We start from the raw sequence: 25,680 nt of genomic DNA on the forward strand, positions 1-25,680 counted from the left end.
GGGTGCTACACGACGAGGTGGTGGCGGACCTTTTCCATCGTTGGGGTCGTCCGGAAATAGACCTATTTGCGGACGACGAAAACACAAAATGCCACGCCTTCGCGTCCAGATTTCACCGTCCAGGGACAAGAGGGAATGATCTTTTGATGGACTGGTCAGAGACATTTGCCTACGCCTTTCCTCCTCTGCCCCTGATCCCGAAGGTGGTGTCCAAGCTACTCAGATCCAGCATGACCATGATTCTGATAGCTCCAGACTGGCCACGGCAGTGGTGGTACCCGGACCTTCTACATCTGTCGGTACTTCCACACAGGAGACTACCTTGCAGGCCGGACCTGCTGACCAAGATGGGAGGGAGGATTCTTCATTCCAACCTTCCCTCACTGAACTTGACAGCATAGCTCCTGAGGTCCTGCAATACGAACATTTAAATCTGTCTCCTGATTGTATGCATATTTTAAAAGAAGCAAAAAGACCCTCCACAAGAACGTCATATGCGTTTAAGTGGAAGAGGTTTTTTCTTTGGTGTAGGGAACATCACTTTGATCCTACGAAGGGGAAGGAGGATGTCATTCTCCCTTACCTTCTGTACCTAGCAAGATCTGGTCTTAAGTATGCTTCTATCTGGATGCATTTATCTGCCATTACGGCGTACAGGAAGTCGCCTAGCCAGTCCTCCTTTTTCCAGATGCAAGTGGTCAAGGATTTCTTGCAGGGGTTCAAGAAAGTGTATCCCCCTGTTCGAAACTCTTCTCCTCCGTGAGAGTTGAACCTGGTGTTATCAAAGTTGATAGGCCCTCCTTTTGAGCCAATCCACAGAGCTTCCTTGCAGCATTTGTCTTGGAAGGCCGCTTTTCTGGTAGCAACTACATCAGCGCGCAGAGTAAGCGAGATCCAAGCACTGTGTACCAATGAGCCTTACACTGTTTTCCACCATAACAGAGTAGTCTTAAGGGCACATCCTTCTTTTCTCCCTAAGGTGGTGTCTGATTTTCACATCAATCAGTCCATTTCCCTACCATCTTTCTTCCCTGATCCAGCGACCCCAGCTGAGCGGTCACTTCATTCCTTAGACCTCAAGAGGGTGCTTAAGTTCTACTTACAAAGTACCAAGCAAATAAGGAAGACAGATCAATCGTTTGTTAATTATGGCGCCATGAGAACAGGCTTCCCAGCCGCTAAGAGATCCATTTCGAGATGGATTGTTTCATGCATTACCTTAGCTTACCAGCTAGCGAAAAGGCCCTTACCTTTACCTCCCAAGGCACATTCCACCAGGGGGAAAGCGGCCACTGTTGCTTTCTGGCATGACGTTTCTATGTCAGAAATATGCAAGGCCGCAACCTGGAAATCAGTTCATACTTTTACGAGGCACTACTGCCTAGAATCTGATTCCAGGTCTGATGCTCAAGTAGGCCAAGCTCATTGAGAAATCTTTTCGGATAGTGGTTTTTTCCTCTATCCTAGCTTGGGGTTTTTCTAGGCTTACTGAGCACGTTTTTCTGTGTTCTCCTTTGCCCGCAGGGAGATGAGGTGAGGCTCGCTATTCTATTCTAATGCTTATGACTATTGATGAGGATCCCCTGGAAGAGAAGGATTAGTTACTTACCTGTAATCCTAGTTCTCTTCCAGGGGTATCCTCATCAAAGTCATAAGCAACCCTCCCGCCTCCCCGGGCAAAGGACTATTTTACGTTGGAGATATTGTTAACCTCTTAGTTTCATGGTTTTTCAGTCTCCGCAAAGAACAACTGACCTAACTGTCACCCCTGAGGCATGATGGGAAGCTGGGGGTCAGGAGCGCCTTAAAGGCACGATGTCAGTTTATTGCATGCAGCTACAGGTTAGCTTTTCAGTCTTTTTAGACTGTATGTTTGCAATGCAGCATGGGAGCTTCCTATGCTTTCAGTGTTTTATAAGAATTCCGACTGCTTTCTGAGCATTAAAACAGTTCCAAAACAAACTTTATTGTTGTTTCTCATGTTTCTAATGCATACAATTCATGTATGGTGGAAATTCTTTACAGCATGATTCAGCTCTGTTGTTTAGTAGGCTGCAATTGCTTATTATTATATATATATATATATATATATATATATATATATATATATATATATATATATATATATATATATATATATATATATATAGTTATATATATAGTTATATATATAGTTATATATATGTGGGGCACATATAATATAGTGTTTCCGGGGTCCCGCGCATGGGCGGGAATATTCTAATGCTTATGACTTTGATGAGGATACCCCTGGAAGAGAACTAGGATTACAGGTAAGTAACTAATCCTTCTCTCCTTTCCTTGATACGAGTTTGCCAACCTAAGAATTCCAAGAATGGATCTTTGAGTGACTTGGCACAGCCTACTCCCTCTACTACCCAAATCTTTGGTAGTAAGCAGCACAGTAGGTAGCAGGCTGGATTATTGCAACTCCCTGTATCTGGGGGCCCCATTATACATTCTGCAGGGGCTTCAAAGAATCCAGTCTGCAACAGCTAAACTGGCCCTTGGCAGGCAACGTGGCTCCTCTACAACATTGGCTCTGAGAGAGCTGCACTGGCTGCCTGTGATGGAACGGGTTCACTTTAAATCCCTCTGCCTGGTTTTTAAAGTGGTACATGAGTATGCAGGAAAGGTTCTCATGGTATCAACCTACAAGGCAGCTCCGCTCTTCTAGTGCTGGTCTACTTATGGTTCCTAGATTCAAACGGTCTAGGCTAGGAGGAAGGGCATTGAGGGTGTCTGGTGCTCGACTGCGGAATGTACTTCCCCAGAACCTTAGACAGATCAGCTCCCTGTTAGTTTCGCTGGAACCTGAAAACCTGGCTTTTCCCCAAGGCTTAGCTCCGCTCCCCTCGCTTGCTCCTTTTGTTGTGACTTATGCCATCTTGGTTCTGTTTATTAGTCTGAAGCGCCAGGATACCCATGGGGTGACAGTACACGCTATATAAGTTTTAAAATAAATCAATCAATCAATCAATAGCTCCACCCATCCATGAACCACGAGGAGTATGTATGTAGTTCAATCTCCTAGGAGCACCTCTCCATTTAACTGCCTCTAGGCTCACTTCACAGGGTTATTTGGGCCACTCTCCTATCTCGGTTTGAACTGGGATTGCTGAATCACCCTGAACTCTTCATCTGGGGAGAAGAGATATATCATTTTTCTACGATCAGTACTGTGACTTCTTTCATGTTACTATTGAACATATTTTTTGCATATGTAATGGTATTTCTTTTGGTATAAAGGATGACCGGAAATCAGCTTATTCCAATTTGCATAATCTGGGCTACTTGAAACGTATTGTGTTTTCATAAAGGCAAATTGTTATTTCAGTTAGACTGCTATAAAACAATCCTCAAAGGTTTTCTAAGGTATGGTTGTCTTTCCTTATTGACCCCTGATATGTATGTTCTTGCAAACAACAGAATGCTCCTCCAAGTTGCAGTTTGAGTTCAAATCCTAAGAAATGAAGGTCCAAATATTCAAAGTTTTAAATGCTGCTTAACATGTAAAATATTCATACAGCACAGTCTTTCTCCTTTTATAGCAAAATTAACTCCCTAGTGTTCCATAAGAATTCACTTCAAAAGCACTCCTTGGCATTAAAATAAGCAGAAGTTACTATAATCAGAATATCTGATATTTTACACGGTTTTGGAGTTTCTTTGACTTCAGTGGCTACTACTGTGCAATATTGTTTCCATGTATGGATCACCTTTCAGGTATTTTGTTCGACCATAGCCTCATCTCGTCTCTTCTACAAAATTGCTATGATAAATTATAAGATCAACGCTAATATAAACAACTAAAAGAAATGTATTACTACCACCTTGCTCTCAGTAATACAAGATGGGTTGGTACTAATGAAAGATACTATGTAAACATAAATAAAACGTACCTCAGTGTTGTTCTTGGGTTCAAATTGTGTTCTTTTTCCTGACAGCAAATTAAAATAGGCACTGATGTTGAATTATTTCTGCGAACATCTGTCATCCAAGGAGTTCATACAGAAGCCAATCGAATTGGTAAGAAAAACTGTAATACCATCAATTTTACTGGGTTTGGGTAGTTGTGCAAAGGCGGTTTTGTGTGGTGGAACTGTCTCGGGAGAAAGACATTGGAAATGTAAAGTGGGGACTGAGTGCAGGTGATCCATCTAGCTGGATGGAGAGAAGAAATGTGCAAACAATGTAATATCTGGGTTTGCAAAGCTCTCACCACAACATGGTCAGAAGCACCTTACAGAGGTAAACCAACAGACTTCCAAAGACATCTCCTTATAGCCAAACTTGATGTGCATGTTAAAGGAACTGTCTGAGTCAAGGCTCAAAACCATTTAAAGAACAAGGTTGCCCATCGATTCAGGTTTTTCACTGGTGCCTACCTTTAATGAATGTGGATTTGCCCCAGTATTGGAACTTTCATAGATTCCCATGCTTTTGTATCATTCCTCGTCGTCGGAATGGGAGTCTCGGTAATAAAAAAAAAATACCATAGTAGTAGGTACAAAAGAGAAAGGAAAGGCCTAGGCCTCATTCCCTTTTGTAACATATCAGCCTCTTTTTGTAAAAGAGACCAAATTTTAGGCATCAGCCAATCAGAAGAGCCTCACCCCTGGAACCTTCCTGAAGGAACCTCAGAGCCTCAGATTTTCTACCGCACGTTGTGCTAGGGAGTCTCCATTGAGCTCTGCTCTATTTTCAACACTTTCAAGTAGATTTCTACAGTTTTTTCTTCAGGATTTCTTCAGTTTTACTTCAGGAATCTCTCCTTTTCTTCAGGTTGTCTGAAGTTGAGAAAAAGAAAGCCATTTTCAAGCCCTGTTCCACCTGTTGAAAGAAAAGGCTGTTTGTGGAGGACAAACACAAAGATTGCATTTACTGCCTTTATCCGGATCACAAGGCAGAGGACTGCAAAATTTGCCGCACTCTCTCCACCAAGACCTTGAGAGATCGTGCTGGAAGACTGCTTACATGGCTACAGAGGCAGAAGGAGAGGAAACGTGGAGTTTCCAGTGATGAGGAGGATTCGTCTTCATTTGTTTCCTCAAAAAGGTCAGTGAAAAGGGGTAGAGGTTCCCCATCTTTCTCTGTTGGGCGCCCCTCAAAGGCTTCTAAAAAGACCCCCAGAGAGTCTGATAGCCGAGGTTCAGGAAGTTCCCCCCACCGCAGTGGGAAGGATAAGGCAGAACTGGTTTCGCCTCCTAAGGGTGAGAAGGCAGACCCAGCCTTCAAAAAAACCCTCCTCACATTCTTCAGAGAGGAGTTCTAAGTCCTCTACGACGAAGACATCATCGACGGTGGGTCCGTCGACGAAGAAAATAAAGCCCAAAATCCAATTGGTCCCATCGACGGACTCGTCGGCGGGAGAATCGTCGACGAAAGCTTTGTCGTCGTCGTCGAAGAAGGTATCGTCGACGGCAGCGTCGACGGGAGATGTGCCGACGACATCGTCGACGAAGACGTAGTCGACGGCTTCATTAACAACGTCGACGAGGAAACCATCATCGTCGACGGCAGTGACGACGACGGCGTCGACGACGGTATCGACGACGGTGGTGTCGTCGACGAGTGCATCGCGTCGACGGTGGTGTCGACGACGACATCTGTAATTCCAATATCGTCGGCGAGGATATCTCCGGCGTCGACTGAACCATCGACGATACTGGCTACGGAGAGACGAGTGACGGTTTCTTTAACGAGATTCACTCTTGAGATGACATCCCCGAGAAGGGTGACCCTTTTACCGCCAACTTTGTTGTTGGACCAGGGAGAATCTGAGGAAGACGGACAGGATGCTTATGACTATGCCAATAGCCCGTCTCAGCTACTAATCAAGAGTCAAGAGACAGATTCAGAAGGGGCATATGACCAAGGGGAAGGAGAATATCATCAAATGGCCCACTCTAAGGGCTATGTGCCACAAGACATGACTTTGGTTCCTACAACATTCCTGCATGACCTCCACAAGATGTTGCAGGACTATAAGTCAAAAGCAGAAAGACCAACACCACGTAGGTCTGCTCCTTCGACACCAGTGAGGAACCCCTCATCTGTAGTCACTCCGGTACTTCCGATACAGACGCCACCTCAACCTCAGCGGCCGGTGCCTCAGGCTCCGTCAGAGCCAGCCGATGACCCGGAGGGGGATGGTGACGATGATGAATCATCCAATGATAACCAAGAGTCGGATCGTGATGGGGATGAATATGATGACTACATCATCCCAGACCAAGCTTCGCCACATCAAGACTTGGTAGATTCACCTCCTGCTGACATCGGCAGTTTTCACCAGCTGATGGAACGTGCAGCTGGGAGATTTAAACTGGTAATGCCCGCTCAAACCACGGACTGTTTCTTATATGATTTCAAAGAAACACACCGCAAGACAACAAGGTCGATTCCAATTGTGGATCATTTGTGGGAGGAAGGTTTGAAAGCTATGAAAAACCTAGCGACGGTGGTCCCTGTGCTACCGCGTCTGGGTAAAAAGTGTAAAGCACCAGATGATGGACCCGCAGCGCTAACGGGCTATCCAAAACCTGACTCTGTCATCTCACAGGCAGCACAGAGGAAGTTGCGGAACCCCTCTGCTCCCTTAACGGCCCCTCCTGACAAGGATGGACGACGTCTGGATAACACGGGCAAGCGGTTTTCAACGATGGCTAGCCTGCTAATACGTGCCGCCAATGCTTTGGCGATATTAGGACAATATGATCGCCAATTATGGTGTGATGTAGCTCCATATCTGGAACAGCTTCCACCGGAGTCAGTGGCGGAAGCAAAGAAGACTTTACAAGAGGGTGAGGCGGTCTCTATGGAAATTATAGACTGTGTCATGGACATTGCCACGACGTTCTTTCGGGCGTTGGCAGGAGCGGCAGTGTTAAGACGCCAAGGGTGGCTGAAGGCGACTTGGTTTAGACCGGAAATTCAGAACAAGGTCCTTGATCTGCCCTTCGATGGCGAGGCCCTATTCGGGAAATTAATAGATGATACTCTTCAAGAGATCAAAAAGGACACAGAAACAGCCAGGTCGCTAGGTACCCTCCAGTATCGCAAATCTCCCTTCAGAGGTTCGAGAGGCAGAGGAGGTGGTTATAGAGGTTCATACCAACAACAGCAGCAACGCTATTCTTCAAACAGCTCAGGATACCAGCAAAACCGCAGTCATACCAGCAAAGGCAGGGCCAATCTTCGGGTTACTCAAGGCCTTACAACAAGGGCAAGCAGGCTGCCCGTGGACGAGACACGTCCAAGCGCCAATAGCGGCCTCCTGGCTCTGCCTACTGTTCCCTCCTCCAAGAAATCATCAGTTGGAGGCAGGGTGTCAAAATTCCTTCACAATTGGTCCAAAATAACATCGGACCGTTGGGTGATCAACATCATAAGGCGAGGACATACTTTGGAATTTATGGAAGTCCCTCCACCCAGCCCCCCGGCAGCCATTCCATCGAAACATCTGCGTCTCCTAAGGCTCGAAGTACAACACATGCTCCGCAAAGGGGCGATAGAGCCGGTCGCCTCCAAACAACAGGGCCAAGGTTTCTATTCCAGGTTCTTCCTGGTGAGAAAGACGCTGGAAAAATGGCGCCCCATCTTAGACCTCAGGGAGCTAAATACCTATCTTGTCTCCCTATCCTTCCAGATGGTATCCTTACAGGACATATTGAAGATGATCAGCCCGGGGGATTTCATGGCCATACTGAAGGCCCCGTCCAGAAGGTTAGCGCAGGACGCTGTGCAGGCTTGCACCAAGCTGTTCCAGAATCTGGGGCTCACTTTGAACAGAGAAAAATCCACGCTGATGCCCTCAAGAAGAGCACGGTTCCTAGGAGCAGTGCTAGATTCAAGGCTCTCGAGGGCGTTTCCTACTCAAGAGAGGATAGAGAAACTGCAACGGTTGGCACGAAACCTTCGGGGAAAAAGGTGTTTTTCTGTACACAGCTACAAGTCGCTGCTACGGGTGATGTCCTCATGTATTCCCTTAATTCCACACTGCAGACTGCGGATGCGTCCCCTGCAGGAACAACTGGACCTCCAATGGAAACAAGTGCACGGATCGTTCGAGGACAAAGTGGTTGTCACTCTGGAGATTAAAGAGGCAGTGATTTGGTGGTCACATCAAGACAATTTGTGCCAAGGTCTATCCTTCGCAAGCGTACCATCGCCTCAAATACTAACGACGGATACGTCATTGGAGGGATGGGGAGCAGTGATGCAGGATCTGCAGGTCAGCGGCCATTGGTCTCCTCGCGAGTAAAAACTGCATATCAATCTGTTGGAGCTGAGAGCGATCAGGCTAGCTCTTCAAGCTTTTCTTCCGCGACTCCATGGTTCACAAGTGCTCATCAGGACGGACAACACCACAGCTATGCATTATGTGAACAAAGAAGGAGGAACGAGATCACTCCTCTTGTCGCGAGAAGCTCAGCAGATATGGGAATGGTCAATTCTTCAGAGAATTTCACTAAAGGCGGAGCACTTACCAGGAGTGCTGAACGAAGGCGCCGACAGACTGAGCAGGTTATCCTCAGTCAGTCACGAGTGGGAACTAAAACAGCAGGTTCTGGATCTACTATTTCAGACATGGGGCACACCGGAGGTGGACCTATTTGCAACGCCAACCAACAAGAAATGCCGGTCATACGCCAGCAGGTTCCACCATCAAGGCTCATTGGGCAATGCCCTGTCGATAGCCTGGACGGGGAGGTTTCTTTATGCGTTTCCACCAATTCCCCTGATTCCACGCCTCATCATGAAGATGAAGACGGAACCATGCAAAATACTCCTAATAGCCCCAGCATGGCCGAGACAATTTTGGTACACAGAACTACATCTGCTGTCGCTAGTTCCTCCATTCCTGCTGGAGGAGGTTCCGGATCTTCTGACAATGTCCGGAGGACAGGTCTGGTATCCAGACCCAAAATCATTACACCTGACTGCATGGCTCTTGACCAGCGAGAATTCATGAATGTCCCTCTTTCCAAGGAGATCAAGTACATCCTTTCCCAGGCAAGAGCACCTTCAACAAACAAGACATACAGATTAAAATGGAAAAGGTTTTGTATTTGGTGTAAAAAGGAAAAGGTTGATCCTTTTACTTCAAAATCTCATCAACTCTTGCCTTATCTACTCTCGCTAGCAAAGTCTAATCTGACCCATTCTACGATCAAGGTCCATTTGGCGGCAATTTCAAGATTCAGGAGATCTGACTCTGGTCCTTCATTATGGTCTTCAAGAATTGTCAAGCAATTCCTCAAAGGCCTGTTCAGGGTCTATCCACCAGTGAGACCTCCTCCTCCAACCTGGCATTTAAACTTGGTCCTGGCTCAACTGATGAAGGAACCATTTGAGCCGATTCACCGCTCAGACTTGAAATACTTGTCATGAAAATTGGCTCTACTCTTAGCCCTGACATCGGCTAGGCGAGTGTGGGAGTTGCAGGCCCTTACTATCCAAGAGCCGTTTTTACAGTTCAAAAGGAACACGGTCATCTTGCGGACGAACCCAAGATTCATTCCTAAAGTTCCTACAGACTTTCACTTAAATGAACCAGTAATTCTAAAGACATTTTTTCCAAACCCAGTCACTCCAGCGGAGAAGACATTGCACACTCTGGATTTACAACAATGTCTAAAATTCTACTTAGACCGTACCAAGGAATTTAGAAAGACTTCGCAATTGTTCATTGCCTTTGGTGGTCCAAGCAAAGGTCTCCCTCTATCCAAACAGGGGATCTCAAGATGGATTTTGAGTGCTATTCTGCATTGCCACAACATAGCAGGAAAACCTCTGGGGGGGCAGGATCCGTGCTCACTCAACGAGATCAGTGGCATCCTCAACAGCCCTCTTTGCGGGGGTACATATAAAGGACATTTGCAGGGCTGCTACCTGGAGCAGCGTGCACACTTTCACTAAGCATTACTGCTTAGAGTCATCGCAGCAGGATGATGCGGCGGTGGGCCAGGCTGTCCTGAGGAACCTCTTCAAGTGATTGGTGAGCTTTCCTTTCTATCCCACCTTCCATTGGTAACACATTTTGTGAGTCCATTTTTAATGTTATAAGGTACTTATTTACAAAATGTGTTTATGATGGTTTACTGCTTGCTATTCTGATACAAAAGCATGGGAATCTATGAAAGTTCCAATACTGGGGCAAGAAAACAAGTTACTTACCTGTAACTTTGGTTCCCCAGTATTGGTAACTTTCATAGATTCCCATGCGCCCACCCACCTCCCCGGGGAAAGCTCAGCCTTCAGCAAGTAGGGTGTCTAGCACACAACGGCTACGAAAATCTGAGGCTCTGAGGTTCCTTCAGGATGGTTCCAGGGGTGAGGCTCTTCTGATTGGCTGATGCCTAAAATTTGGTCTCTTTTACAAAAAGAGGCTGATATGTTACAAAAGGGAATGAGGCCTAGGCCTTTCCTTTCTCTTTTGTACCTACTACTATGGTATTTTTTTTTTATTACTGAGACTCCCATTCCGACGACGGGGAATGATACAAAAGCATGGGAATCTATGAAACTTACCAATACTGGGGAACCAAAGTTACAGGTAAGTAACTTTTTTTCGTTTTTGGGGTGCTTTATTTGAGTGATGATGAATGCTAAACCAATTAATACAGTTTACATTCAAAGGGTCCTTAAGAATTGGTCTGTGGTTGTCAGTATTACTGTCTTTGAAGCCCATTGTGCTTCTTCCCACTTCAAATGAGCATTATAATAACAACACTAACAGTGTAAACACCTGACTTGCAGTTAAAGAGCCCCTGTCGCTAATATAGCCATTCTCACTGATGCAATTGTTTAATGCAAGTAAACACTTTCATTACATAACCAAAAATGTGCTTTCTGGAGCTAGTTTAGATATTTGCATATGCAAAACCAATTGCAAGTGGCCCGGTAATCCCAAATTTGCTCATATCATGATTTTTTTTGAAGGAGAGGATTGAATGGGGTTAACTGGATCACTGCTCATAGCACAACTTGGAATCCCTGCAAACCTCTTCTGCAGTCGCTCGTGCTGCTGACCGTGGGTGTGCCTCATCGTGGGATCCCTAGCGCTTTCTTCAGGGACGCTTGAGACGCTTTGAGACTCACCTCGCCGGACCCGCTTCGCGGGTCCCGCAGCGCCTGGCCATCTGGGGCTGCTGGTTGTAGAGGTACACGGCTGAGGAGCGGGCAGGCAGAGGAGCCGGCGGGGCTGCGAGCACAGGCAGGGACTCCAGTATCCAGGAGCCCCTGCGCGCCCATTGCTCACACCTGGGCTGCTCTCCCCGCTGGCCACGCCCCCCGCCTGGAGTTGAAAATCGGGCTGAATCTATCGACCTGTGGAATCCCTGCAAACCTCTTCTGCAGTCGCTCGTGCTGCTGACCGTGGGTGTGCCTCATCGTGGGATCCCTAGCGCTTTCTTCAGGGACGCTTGAGACGCTTTGAGACTTCACCTCGCCGGACCCGCTTCGCGGGTCCCGCAGCGCCTGGCATTCTGGGGTTGCTGGTTGTAGAGGTACACGGCTGAGGAGCGGGCAGGCAGAGGAGCCGGCGGGGCTGCGAGCACAGGCAGGGACTCCAGTATCCAGGAGCCCCTGCGCGCCCATTGCTCACGCCTGGGCTGCTCTCCCCGCTGGCCACACCCCCCTGTCCACCAACCAATTACTAACACTGATAGGGAAAAAAACGGACTGAGACACCCGCGTCGCGGGAGCGCGCGGGAGGGCGCCGGGAGAAGCCCGGGACAAGGGCGGGACCGTCTGTGGCCGTCCGGGGCCGAAGGAGGCCGGGCTGGGCCACCCTTCTTACCAGCGTCCCACATCTTCTATCCCAGTAAGTGACATTGAAACTCCAGTTTGTTTTGAGATCAATATGGCATTGTCTACAATTACAAGCTCTGTCAACAGCCACTTGATAACTCCTCCTGTAGAGTCAGGTCCACTGGCAATTGGCCCCTTAGATAAATTCTTTTTCAACCGCTCAATGACATTAGATAAAGAGCTAACCTTGGCAGAGAAGCGCGCAGAGCGTAGATTATCAATTGAAATACTTAAGAACTCAACGGACAAGTTTCCTAATCTAGCTTATCCCACCCTGGTAACCCCCTTATCATCAGTGAACCTCCCAGTCACAAATGAACATTTTGTGGTCCAGGTTGGAAAAATAAATAAGTGTGTTGCGATAGATTCAAATAATCCATGTGGTAGTAAATCGCAACCTACACTGCACCCTGACTCTGGTCTCCAGGTTACATTGGCCCATCCCAAAATTGGGTCCAAAAGGAAACAGACAGCTTCTGTAAAAAAATGTAAAAAGGCCGTCAAACCCCCACAAAAATTCAGGAAGTTACACAAACTCGCGAACATTGGAAAGGTTGTTACCAAAGAAGTTCAAAGTACAGAAAGTGTCACACCTACGATTCTTGTATCCCTGGATTGCCAAGACAAAGTGGACAATTCTTGTACTGTTTCCAATGTACTATGTAAAGAAAATGCTCTATCACTTGCAAATGTACTCCCAGAATTGGAAAAATTGTTTAGACTACTACTTACCCCTATTGAGGATAGAATTGCCAAGCTTGCAGATAGGCTAAATCATTTTGAACAGATAACATTAGACAATTTCTATTCAACAAAATCTCTGATTAAAGCAAATAGGGTGGAAGCGAATACAAATCCTCAGGTCATTAACAACCCTGTTATCCAGGATAAGGGAAGAAACCCCCGAAATAACTCTCCTTTACCTTCAAAACAAAGTAAACCTACAGCCAAAGCTACTGTAAAAACCTTAGATAGAGCTGAGAGCGCGACCACTGGTCCTGAACCATCTCAGTCGACCATAACACATCTTACACAGCCCACAATACCCCAGACACAAAATCCACCGGCCGCTGTGAATGCTGTGGCTATATCGTGTCACCAAGTGGGTAAAGTACCAATACCTGTAGATGTAACTAATAACACACAGATAGCTCCAAATATCCCGGGGGGAGGGAATAGGGCTAACGTATGCCCGATGGTAGGTAAAACTTTAGTATCGTCCCAAACAAATAACAAACCACAGGCGCAGAAGCCTGCCCCCCAACATGTCCCCCAAGTTCCCAAACCTATCCCACCGCCCTTGGCAAAGCCACTCCATAGAAAACCCCCAATTAATCTCACCCCAGACTCCTTCCCCTACGTGGCAGTTCTTATCAATGTACCACCATTACCTCCAGGACAGAGAGAAACATTCCAGATGCTTAAAAACAAGACCATGCACTGGTTAAAGGAAAACCGTCCTCTGCCTGGTGATATCGACGGGCTAATAATAGGGGCAAGGAGAATAGATTGGATGGGATACACACCAAAAACCTTGGGGGGGGATTGTATTGTGCTTAATTTTCAAGACCCAAGGGTGGTGGGATGGATAACAAGGCAGGGATGGGGAACAAACAAGGGTGGTATCGGCATTGTGGACCTCACCTTTTTTTACCCCCGATCCACAAGTGTAACGACTAGCCTACTCAATGAACCCATAATCCCCCCTACTGTATCATGGCCAGTCAATCCTTTACCACCTCGTCCTGTTGGTCATAATCATACCTTATATACATATTACAACCCCCATGTAGGATGGCAGGACCCGGGATGGGGATATTGACAAACCAGTATAGATAGTATAGGTGGGACTATAAACGAGCCAAAAGGGCCATTTGATGTTTATGGTAATACAATTTTTACAAACCTATCGGTCAACAATATCGAGACGGGGGGTTTGGCTGAAGAAGGGGGTTTTAGGCTGGGAACCCTAAGTACAAATGTTATGACAACATACCCAGCAATAGTTGACTTGACTGTCGATCCAATAGATGACCTAGAAAGGCTGACCAGTCCTACGGAAAGCCCAATGTTAGCCCGAGTATTCCCATCCATTAATGCTCGAGACGGGACAAATGCTGGCATAGGTACACTTTTATCTTGGAATGTTGCCGGGTTGGCTAGCAAGTTGGATTCCCAATCCTGGGTGAATTTCATAAGTGGTTTTGACATTTGTTGTTTCCAAGAAACCTGGGCTTGTGATCCCCTCTTTTGCCTAGGTTACCTGAATTATTGTATACCTGCTTCAAAAGGGGGAAGAGGGCGGCCCAAGGGAGGCCTAACTGTTTGGGTTAGACAGGACCTGCACATCAACATCAAAATGCTGGACCTGGGAGATAGTGATCTGCAAGCATTAAGAATCCCCGTAGCTAAGGGCCAACCAATAGACTTATATAATGTCTATGCGAGAGGTAATAATGTAACCAATTTACCCACTATTGAGCTGTTGTCTGCTGCCATTGAGGCCAATTCCCAGGAAAGTGTAATGATAATTGTTGGGGACCTAAACAGGACTTTTGAACCTTTGGACTGTACAAACGACCTCCTGGAGAGTGAAGAGGACAATCTCTGGGGAGTACCATCTCTATGCCTAAAACCTGTGAAGCGATGGACAAAAGAGATCTTATTACTAAATGGAATTTGTATGGAACATGGTTTAAGAGCACTGAATGGGAGGACACCTGGGGACAAGGAGGGCAGCTACACTTTTGACAATGGTATCAATAGGAGCCGAATTGACTACATTTTGTGTAGTCTCCAGTTGTGGAACGGGGTTGTCGATATGGCTGTTAGGCCCCGGGTTGAAAGTGACCACAACCCCCTATGTGTGACCCACAGGTGGTGGAATACTGGTGCAGGAAAACCTTTAGAGACATATGATGAAACCCCTGTAATGAGTAACGATGAGCGCAGGTTAAAATGGCCCAAGGTACTGGCAAATGAGGCCACTATGACTTACATCAGTAATGAGGTTGATAGTGCAATTTCCGCGATGGAAGCAGCGGTTCCAGTGGTTCCAGGGGACAGTGGCATCACCGAAATCCACAATAAGTTATTCTCCCTCCTGAGACCATGTTTTTTTATCAAAAAAAGGAAAGGGAAGAAAGCTAAGGAAGTGGGCAGGTGGTTTGACAATCACTGTAGAACAGCACGTCTAGACCTGGGACAAGCCATAAGGAACAGGGACCGCGCTGCAGTGATAAAGAATAGGAAACTGTACAAATTAGCCATCTATCGTGCCAAAAAGAAATGGGACGAAGACCACTGGGCAGAATTAAAAGAGGCCTCTGATAATAAAGACTCAATGTTATTCTGGAAAATCATCAAGTGGGGTAGTGGAGCAGGTCCTGCGAAGCCAGACAATAACGTAGCAGAGGAAGCTTGGGTTGATTATTTTGGACCACAGTATGCGAAAGGTAACCATCCCATGGCAGCTGATAGTATAATACCGGTTTATGCAACCGATAACCTATTCTCCCTCAGAGAAGCGGAAATTGCCATTTGTTCCGCGAAATGCGGGAGGGCGCCAGGTCCAGATGGTATTCCCCCCGATATCTTCAAACACGACGTAACTAGATGGGCGAGATATACTCTCCTTGTAGTAAATGCCCTAGCGAAGGGGACAGAGGTCCCAGACATTTGGAAGGGTGCAACCATTATCCCAATCCACAAAAAGGGCGATCGCTCACTGCCAGCTAATTATAGGCCTATAAGCTTAATAGCCACCATACAGAAAGTAGTTGGGAGAATGGTAACAAACCAGCTTATGGAATGGGTAGAAGACAACAACGCCCTCTCTCCATACCAAGCGGGATTCAGGCGAGCAACCAGTACCATCGATCAGGTCTTCCGCTTCACCATATTGCGGTGGAAGACCGTTGTACTGGGAAGGGGCTGCCTGTATGTCGCGTTTGTCGACCTGCGGGCGGCGTTCGACTTAGTCCCCCGGTACAAGCTATGGTCGGTTCTTCAAAAGCTGGGGATTCCTGCTGATCTGCTAACATTGATCATGCGACTGCACGAATCCAACTTCGCCAGAGTCCAGTGGGGTGGAAGCGGGGAGACAACAGCGGATTTCCCTGTGGAAAGGGGAGTCCGACAAGGCTGTTCCATGGCCCCTCTACTTTTCTCGTTATTTATTAACGGTATCGTCGAGAGAATGTTGAAGGCTAGTGTAGATGCCCCATCGTTAGCGGACACCAGGGTTCCGATCCTGATGTTCGCTGACGACACTCTTATTCTGTCTAAGACCCCCATGGGGCTGCAACGTGCATTAAACATTTTCGAGGCTTTTTGCATGGAGCATGGGCTAGAGGCAAATGTGGGAAAAACAAAACTAATGGCCTTTTCCACAGGGCGCAGGAGTTATCCCAAGGTAACCCTAAATAGCAGTAGGCTAGATATTGTTACTGAATTCACGTATTTGGGTGTACAGATCGCAGAGGGTATTGGCTGGATGCATCATGTGGATAAAGTGGTCTTAAAGCACCAGCAGCTTTCAGGTGCTCTAAGGGGGGAGCACCGTAAATCCAAAACAAAACCTATAAAACCCGCAACAACAGTGTATGATGCGAAGGTTTTGGGTGCCACTCTATATGGTGCGGAGCTATGGGCCTGGGATAGTCTAGTGGCTCTTCAGACTTCCGAGAATAAGTTCATGCGCGGGATTACAGGACTCCCACAGAGCACCCCCCTAATCCCATTGTTTCTGGAGCTGGGTAGACGTACCATTGTAGACAGAGCCCGATTACGCCCAGTCCTCTACTGGAGACGCCTCTGGACGACTCCAGAAATAAGACAATATGCTGAGGGTTTTCTATGGATAATCAAGGAAGATACCTTCCATAAGATAAAATGGTTAAAACACCTGAAGACCATGCTAGTAAATCTAGGGTTTTCAAATCTTTGGAACAACCCCGAGGGAGAGATCTTCCCTAGTAAAGAAGCCCTCAAAGAACAATATTGGGATTGGGTGGGTGGCAAGATGCTGAAAGACACCAGGGCTGACTCTATGTCTGGCCGCTTCCTGGAGACAAAAATCCTTCCAGTCCTAGAAAATTACTGGGATAACATCACGGTACCTATGGACAGGAAACTTGTCTTTCAGTTTAGATCAGGTTCTATCCCCCTTAAGAAACTGACATCTGGCTGGCACAGACCCACCAACAACTTATGTCCAGCATGTGAAAATGCTGAGGAGAGCATAGGTCATTTCCTCTTCGTATGTCAAGCTTACGCAAATCCGAGGAGAAAATGGCTCTCGCCGGTATGTAAAAACCTGGGGACACGAGACAGTGCAGTGGCTCTAAGAATCCTACGTACAACAAACCAGGATTCGATAGTCATAGGGGTAGCTAAATACCTGGGTTGGGCTTGGGCAATTAGACGACGGTCCTTGGGGGTAGCAGGTAATTAGGTATTCCTTTTAATAATGTTTTATGTAACATCATCGGTATAAATGGTTTTTATAAGTAAAAGTAGTATGAGCTGTACTCCATGTTTAATGTATTTTTATTCTGTAACTACATATTATTGTGTAACTGTTTTGATTTTATGTGCTTTTATGAGAACTGTCTCGAATAAAGCTTATACAAACAAAAAAAACAACTTGTCTACTGCATTGTAGTCTGTAGATGCATACTTGCAGAGCTCATTGATGGGTATATCAGACGCAAAATCTGACAGCAAAACTGAGTCAGTTGGAGGAACAAGATCAAGTCATTTCGCACTCATAGCACTCAATGGGCTCCCAGTGAAAGCTGGGATCAAATTCATAGTGCTACTCTGCATTCTTTAACACGGTGTTAGAATACATGCAGAAGTCAGGGCACGCAACATCCCAAACAGGATCTACTACTCATCCACAGATAGTACCATCTGCTAACCAAAAAGATAAAACATCAAGGCAGATTCTTGGATGTATGATTCTCAAAAGATGGCTATGCTATACATACTTGTTCCCCCTAATAGTACTGTATTATATCCATGGTCAGCTGAACTGGTTGAGACCACTATACTTGCTTCTAGGAGTTGATTAAGCTCTTGAATTAATAGCCGAGCCTAATCAGCTTTGACCAAACGTATGTGCTTTGGAGTGTAATAGGCCTCTGCTTTTATATTGAGCACTTCAAGAGGAGACCACAGACTGGGTTCTAACAAACAGAATATGCTACTGTTAATGAACAAATTCATGAGTTAATATAGCAGTGACTATTTGTAAAGGATTTGAAGTGTACCTCACACTTTGCCTTTTCACTTGATTACAGAATGCATTTTTGAAACACAAACCAAAGTCTAACAGAAAAAAATAACATGGCAAATCTTAACGAACGTCTGATTACTCAAACAGGGTAGCCTTTAAAAAATGTTTTGCAGTTGAACCAGTGACATGGTAGTTGCATATAGAATGTGTCTTGCAAATCGAAAAGTCATTGTAAAACTTAATTTTGATTTGATACTTTATGTACTGAAAAAGTGGCAGTCAGCCATTGCAATAGCATATGAGAGTTCAATGTTCCAAAGTGCAGTCTGTACTCTGTTAGCAAAATATTAAGTTCTCAATTAACTAATGTGTTTGCGATGAAAGCTAATCTGCCTGAGAAAACAGATGGAAGACATTTTGAATATCTTCCCAACTGCGATACCTAAGAGCAAAATAGAGTCGACGTTGACAAGAAGATTCCTGGTGTGCGATGTATTTGGAAAAAATTGCTTTCACATCTTTGGTCATATTGCATTGTTACCTTAGAAAGCATGGTGTAGTAGTTACAGCCGAGCTTCCTGGATTGTGTCCTGCGCTGAATACCTTTATGCTTCTTATTATACTTGTATTTTAATGTTTTGTTAGAAATTGTTGTCTGAAGTTAGGAATTTAGAAAATTACCTTGAAGTAAGGAGGGTATTTTAAATGCAGGAGACTTAAATGTAATTTTCTGTAGAATCCAGTTTTTTTGCCACTAAATGTACTGGAACGAAGGGGCTGGAAACTGAAGGCTCTGTTACTACTACGTACCTCACATTGTCTGAGTGATCCAAGCCAGCCTTTGTGATTTGTGTTTTTGTAGTCGCTTTGTCACATCCATGTGGCTGATTGGAACCAGTTACTAGTGACGCAATAGGTCTGTATCTGCTGCTTTATTATTCTTAGTGTGACTACTATGAAGGAGCAGCACATTTTTTAGGTGATAGTTCCGGCTTCCCATTCTACTCTCTGACAGAGTACGCAGAATTGTATATTTGTGTGCAACAAAATGCTCCTTACAGTATGCAAACTATGTGTTCAAGGCATGTGTGCTGTTGTTACACATTCTTTGCATAAGTCCGCCATCTAGTGCTGGGCTCGGATGATTACAAGTTGTTTTTGTTCCAAGACGTTTTCTGACTCCTCCTCATGGTAATGAGTACTTCTACCTCTGATCCCAAGCCCAAACCATCGGCTCCCACCAAAAAATATGCTCACAGTCCGCCACTGCAGCCAAGCCATGGTGCACTCTGAAAAGATGACTAGGTAGCCCCTCCCTCCAGCTCGGCTCTGAAAGTTCAGCCTACAGCAGGGGCCTTTACATCCGAGGCAAAAACACGTCGCCCTTTGGTCTCGGCACTAAAATAGAGACTCAATATTTCAGAGCTTAATATCCCTTTTTCAAATGCTTTATTTGTGGCCTAAAATCTCCTCCAGAGCCAGTTCCCGAGCAATTTCACCAAAAGCTCGATCTGAAACAAAAAAGACTGCAAGTTTTGCCTGGAACATAATGATACAACCACCAAAACAACAGCCTTCTAAGAAGCAGTTGAGTTTTGAGTAGGCATTGGACATTTCTGTTCAGACTGTGAAGAACAAAAGAAAGGATGCTGCAACCAGTCAATTGCACATTCCCCTTCCCACTTCACCTATACCACAATTATCTACTCCACCACCACCACATTTGTCTGAGGCAGTTAACATATCCCTGCAAACAATATTAGAAGAAGATCAGGATATCCCAGATGATACACAACCAGTGTATCCTATTTTTATCCTTGGGATAATTGTGATATTGAACCTCAAGCAGACAATGACCCTGGCTTATATCCCACTTGCCTGTTACCAGCGAATGCTTATCAGGACCTAATAGCATGTGCATCCACATTCCATCAAGTTTCTCTATATAAAGCCTCAAAAGAAAAGGATTTTCAGTTTGAGACTTTGTCTAATGTACAAAGAGGGGCACAATAATTACCATTACTCAAAGGTATGAAATGTCATTTGGATGAAATCTTTAAAGATCCAGTCAAAGCAAGGATAATTACTCCACGCATTGGCAAATAGTACAAAGCAGCAGCATCAGAAACCATTTTGTTATTAAAGGTTAACTAATTCCAGACTCTCTAGTAGTGTCAAAAACAAAGAATAGAGCTAACTCCCAAACAACTGGAGATTCATCACCTCCAGATAAAGAGTTCAAGCTCATTGATGCCTCTGGTAAACGAGTTACGGCACAAGCAGCTAATCATTGGGGTATAGCCAATAGCCAGGCTTTGTTAGCAAGGTATGACTGGGCCGACTGGGACGAAATGGAAGGGCTCCTTCAATTTCTCCCAGTGGAGCATAGAAAAAAGGGGTCAAGAAATACGAAATTAAGGTAAACTTATTACCAGCAATTCTGTTAAATGTGCACTAGATGCAGCCTACACTGCTGCTAAGGGTATGAACCCCAGCATCCTATTACGTAGGCACGCATGGTTAAGGGTGTCCGGATTTAAGCCTAAAGTACAGCAGGCCATACTAAATCTCCTGTTAGTTAAAGAACATCTTTTCGGACGTCAAGTTGACACAGCCTTTGAAAAAATGAAGTAGGACTCTGAGATAGCAAAATCAATGCGTGCTCTACATACCACAGATACCTCTGGGTCACAAGACAAAATCAGGGACAAACCTCTACATCTAGAACCTTCTACGGAGGCTCTTGTAGAGGAAACAATTTTAAAGGAAGAGACAGAGGAAACTACCTGTTCCTCAAATGCCAATAACAAGCAATGACTTCATTAACATTCCCTGAGAACACATAATACCTGTTGGGGTCGTCTTTAACAGTTTCTCAAGAATTGGAAATCAATCACAACAGACCAATAGGTCATGGACATTATCGAACATGGTTATTGTCTGGAGCCCATAACAACTCCTCCAAATATCCTACCTCCTTTCAAACACAAACTATCTACACAACACCAAATCCTTCTGCAACTAGAATAACAGCTCTGTTACAAAAGGGAGCAATACAGCCAGTTCCACAGCAATTTCAGGGAACAGGAGTATATTCACTATACTTCCTCATACCCCAAAAAGATGGATCCCTGCGCCCCATTCTCGATCTCAGACCATTAAATCATTATTTCATATCAGAACACTTCCATATGGTCACTCTCCAAGAGATCATTCCGTTATTATAAAAAGGGGACTTCATGGTGGCCTTAGATCTAAAAGACGCCTATTTCTATATACCAATTCATCCTGCACACAGGAAATACCTCAGATTTCTATTTCAAGGGAAACATTATCAGTTCAAAGTTCTTCCCTTTAGGATTACCACAGCACCAAGAGTATTCACAATATGTCTGGCAGTGGTAGCAGCACATCTATGCAGAAAAAATATTCATGTCTTCCCTTATCTATATGACTGGTTAATCAAAGCAAACAACTTCAATCTTTGCAAACAAAACACTCAAAAAACCCTAAATTTGCTATATCAACTAGGGTTTACCAACAGCCTTCATAAGTCCCATCTACAGCCAGCCACTACTCAGTCATACTTGGGGGCCATGTTCAACACACACTTAGCGTTATCATATCCAAACAAAGACAGAATAAACAAGATGGTAACATTAATTCATCAGTTTTAAATTCCTGCCAAAACATTTCTCGGACTTCTGGCCATGATGGCTTCTTGTATTCACATAGTCCCACATGACAGACTCAATATGAGTCCTCTACAACAATGACTCTCTCAACAATGGACTCAATTACCGGGTCAACTTCACGATCCACTATTGGTAGACAGCCGCACGCATCACTCTCTGCAATGGTAGAATGCACGGAATCGATACAAGGGGCGGCCGTTTCAGGACCCAACAGATGCTTCCCTAACAGGTTGGGGAGCACATCTCCACAACCTCACTATTCAGGGAATATGGGATTCCAAACCCAAGGATCTCTATATTAATAACCTAGACGTAAGCTGTTCATCTAGCAATCAAAGCCTTCGTACCTTACCTGCAACACAAAGTTGTCCTAATTCGAAAAGACAATATGTCAACTATGTATGATTTACAAAAATGAGAAGGGGGATACACTCTCTAATTATCTCGCTTGGCACAGAAAATATGGAGATTGGCAGTATACCACAACATTAATCTCCTAGCAGAGCTTGTCACAGGGACAAGGAATCAAATTGCGGACATTCTAAGCAGAACTCAACAAGTCCACAAATGGGAAATTCATTCCAATGTTTTTCAACCAGACTTTTACAAGTGGGGGGGTCTCCAGAAATAGACCTGTTTGCAACAAAAGAAAATAGAAAATGTCCACATTTTGCAAGCAGGTATCCACACCATCAAACCAAAGGCAATGCTCTATGAATGAACTGGTCATGGATATTTGCATACACTTTTCCACCTCTCCCACTAATGGTCAGGAAACTCAGACAACCATCTCTCACCATGATACTAATAGCTCCACCATGGGCACGACAACCGGGGTTTTCAACACTCTTCGAACTGTCTCTAGTCCCCCACGAGAAGCTTCACCTCAACCCGGACCTTCTATCACAGAATCACGGAACACGGATGTCTTAACATCCCAATCCCAAATAAATTAATCTTGCAATTTGGCTCCTGAAGTCTTAGAATTTGGTTACATAAATTTACTTCAAGAATGTATTAACATTATTAAAGAGGCTCGTAAACCAACCACAAAGCAATGCTATGCAGCAAAATGGAAACACTTTATGTTCTGCCACAAACAAGATGTCAACCTTCTTCTTGCAAAGGTAGAAACAATTATTTTTTACCTATTGCATTTACAAACTGCAGGGTTGACATACACTTCTATACAATTACATCTTACAGCATATCTGCAAAAAAAGCCAATGCATATTTGTTTCAAATTCCAGTTATCAAAGCGTTTATGGAGGGACTTAAAGGGTTAATTCCTCCTTGACTCACACCTGGCCCAGCATGGAACTTAAACTTTCTTCTAACAAGACTAATTGCTCATCCCTTTGAACCAATACACTCTTGTCAATTGCAATCCGTTCCATGGAAAATTGCCTTTCTAATCACTTTTATTTCTCTTAGAAAAGTCAGTGAAATTCAGGCGTTAACTCTCGTAGAGTCTTTCTTTCAAGTACACCAGGACAGAGTAGTGCTTAGAACTAATCCAAAATTCCTACCAAAGGTGGTTTCCAATTTTCCTATTGATGTACCTGTCTTTTTTCCGCAAACAAACACAGTTGCAGAAAGGGCATTGCACACTTTAGATGTCAAAAGGGCACTAATGTAGTACATCAAAAAGACTGAATCCTTTAGAAAAACAAAACAATTGGTTGTTGCTTTTGCACCTTCTCGTATGGGATAGGCAGTTTCGAAATCTGGCATTTCAAGATGGATATTAAGTGCATCTAAACATGCTACGCAAAAGCTACGCCACTTTAGGCTGTTCCCCCAAAAGCTCACTCCACTAGAAAAATTGAAGTTTCCATGGCATATTCCTATTGTTGATGTTTGTAAAGCAGCAACATGGTCTACTCCACACACCTTCACAAAATGTGTGTGGATGTATTCAAGCCAATGTATGGCAGGCAGTACTGAAGACTCTTTTTCAAACAACTGCAATCCCCACAAGTTAACCACTGCCTAGGGAGAGGGACTGGTTTACAGTTTATACAAAACGTGTACCTACCGCACACATGCCTCGAAGGGATTATGTTACTTACCCTGTAAGCATCTGATTTTGGCATGTAGTGCTGTAGATTCACATGCGCCAACTCTCCTCCCCAATAAATATTGTGTAGGTTGCAATATACACGTTATTTCATACTAACCCATGGGTATTTCATTCCTTACATATATATAGCATTCTTACGTTCTCACCTACCCACGGCAAAACAATCTGAAGATGACATCGATAACCATGCGCAATATTACCAAGCGAAGGAGCCACACAGCCTTGTGTCTCGAAGAAAACTTCTTGGAACAAAAATAACTTGTAATCATCCGAGCCCAACACTAGATGCGGACTTATGCAAAGCATGAAAATCTACCTCACTCCATCCCAAGAACAGATGCTTATGGAGTAAGTAACACAAGCCTTCTAAATGGGATCCTATTAATGCAATGCAAACTCAGTTGTCACAAGTTGAAAACTAATAAGCACTTTGGACTTGATGCTCGAAAAAAGCACCAATTTGAGAACGCTGCAACCTGCAGTCCCAGACAGCAGTCTGATTCTCATACTTCCAATATCTTACAATTTATAACATTTATGGTATGCATATTTATATATATTATGTTTGTACTTGATTCTAACAAATAGTGTTAATGGCTGTTGTGGTAGGCACACACTAATTTTCAAGCCTCCGATTTTAACACACGGTAAAGGGTAATACTTTGATCAAGCAAAAGCAAATAGCACATGTGGGTCCCCAATTTGTTTACAAAGACTAAAGTAGATAATACGAGTGCTCTCTTTTGTGGTAGTGTGGGCTAGCAGTTAGGCTTATCAGAGGGTAGTGCTAAGTATTTGTTGTACTCACAGAGGCAATAAATGTGACACATACTCCAAGAATAAATCCAAGACCAATTTAGAAAAATAACACTTTTTATGTATGTTTCAAATTCAAGAACTTAGTTTCAAGGTGAGTACAGTTTTCGATAAAAATATGCACACGTAATTAATTGTTTCAGACTTGTGCGCCTTTACGCACAATGCAGTCTTTTGGGAGAAAAGGTCAAAGATGCATAAAGGTAGGTACTGTTCGTTTCAGGGATTCACCAGGAATCGGACTAGTAGTGGACCAACGTTCAAAGTACTACCAGCAGTTCTTCTGAAACTGCCTGGGTTCTACCAGGAGCATGGTGTTGGTGAGGCTGCTAGATGGAGCGCTCTGGTGAAGGGAGGCCACCTCAATAGAGGCTGCACAGGGGGACCTGAGGGCAAGTCCAGGGGCTCCCAAATGGCGGCTCAGGTCGCAAGGGGTCTTGGAGCACAGGAGCACATCCGGTTCTTCGGGACTGGGGCCAGAGGGCTCGGGAGCAGAGTGGTTTGGTCGGCTAGGCTAGTGCTCAAAGATGCACCTCGCGGTCCGGGACAAATGGCTGGGCGAGGAAAAATCAAGGCAGCTGGGCCACTCTCGAAGTGAGTCTCAATGATATTGATGTCCCGCAACAGCTGCCTGGTCCTGGTGCAGTGAGAGACCGGACTGGACCCTTGCTGTTAGTGTTTTGGTGCAGGGCGCCGGTACCACAGGGGTTGGAATTGCATGGCTCCGGCTGGTCCTGGTGTCTTCGCAATCGGTGGGGAGACAGATTTAACCTTCCAGAGCACGAGTACCTTCACCTGGTCGTCTGCAGCTCTGGTCAGGCCGGGGAGCTCAAGGCGGTCTACTGGACTCTGCTTGTCGATGCTTGCGGACTGCAGGGGAGGAGCTCCTCTTCTCCAAGGAAGACTTCCGGTGTTTGGTGAAGTGCTGCAGCCTACTCAAGGTTTGGTAGTTCTCTAGCTTACAGGACAATTCACTCTGTGGCGACTGTCGAGAGAGGGCTGAGGATGGC

At 45.0% G+C, this 25,680-nt stretch overlaps 1 protein-coding gene across 1 annotated transcript in view; it reads left to right on the forward strand.

Annotated features, from left to right (window-relative positions):
- The window catches only part of LYRM7 (LYR motif containing 7), a 110,979-nt gene that overhangs the window by 78,299 nt on the left and 7,000 nt on the right, over positions 1-25,680 (forward strand). Inside the window, exon 4 of the mRNA XM_078675616.1 lies at positions 3,966-4,047. Within this exon, the coding sequence (XP_078531742.1) occupies positions 3,966-4,047 (82 nt within the window). The remainder of the gene's footprint in view (positions 1-3,965; positions 4,048-25,680) is intronic.

Source organism: Lissotriton helveticus, chromosome 2_1, assembly GCF_964261635.1.
Source record: "Lissotriton helveticus chromosome 2_1, aLisHel1.1, whole genome shotgun sequence".
Lineage (NCBI taxonomy): Eukaryota > Metazoa > Chordata > Amphibia > Caudata > Salamandridae > Lissotriton > Lissotriton helveticus.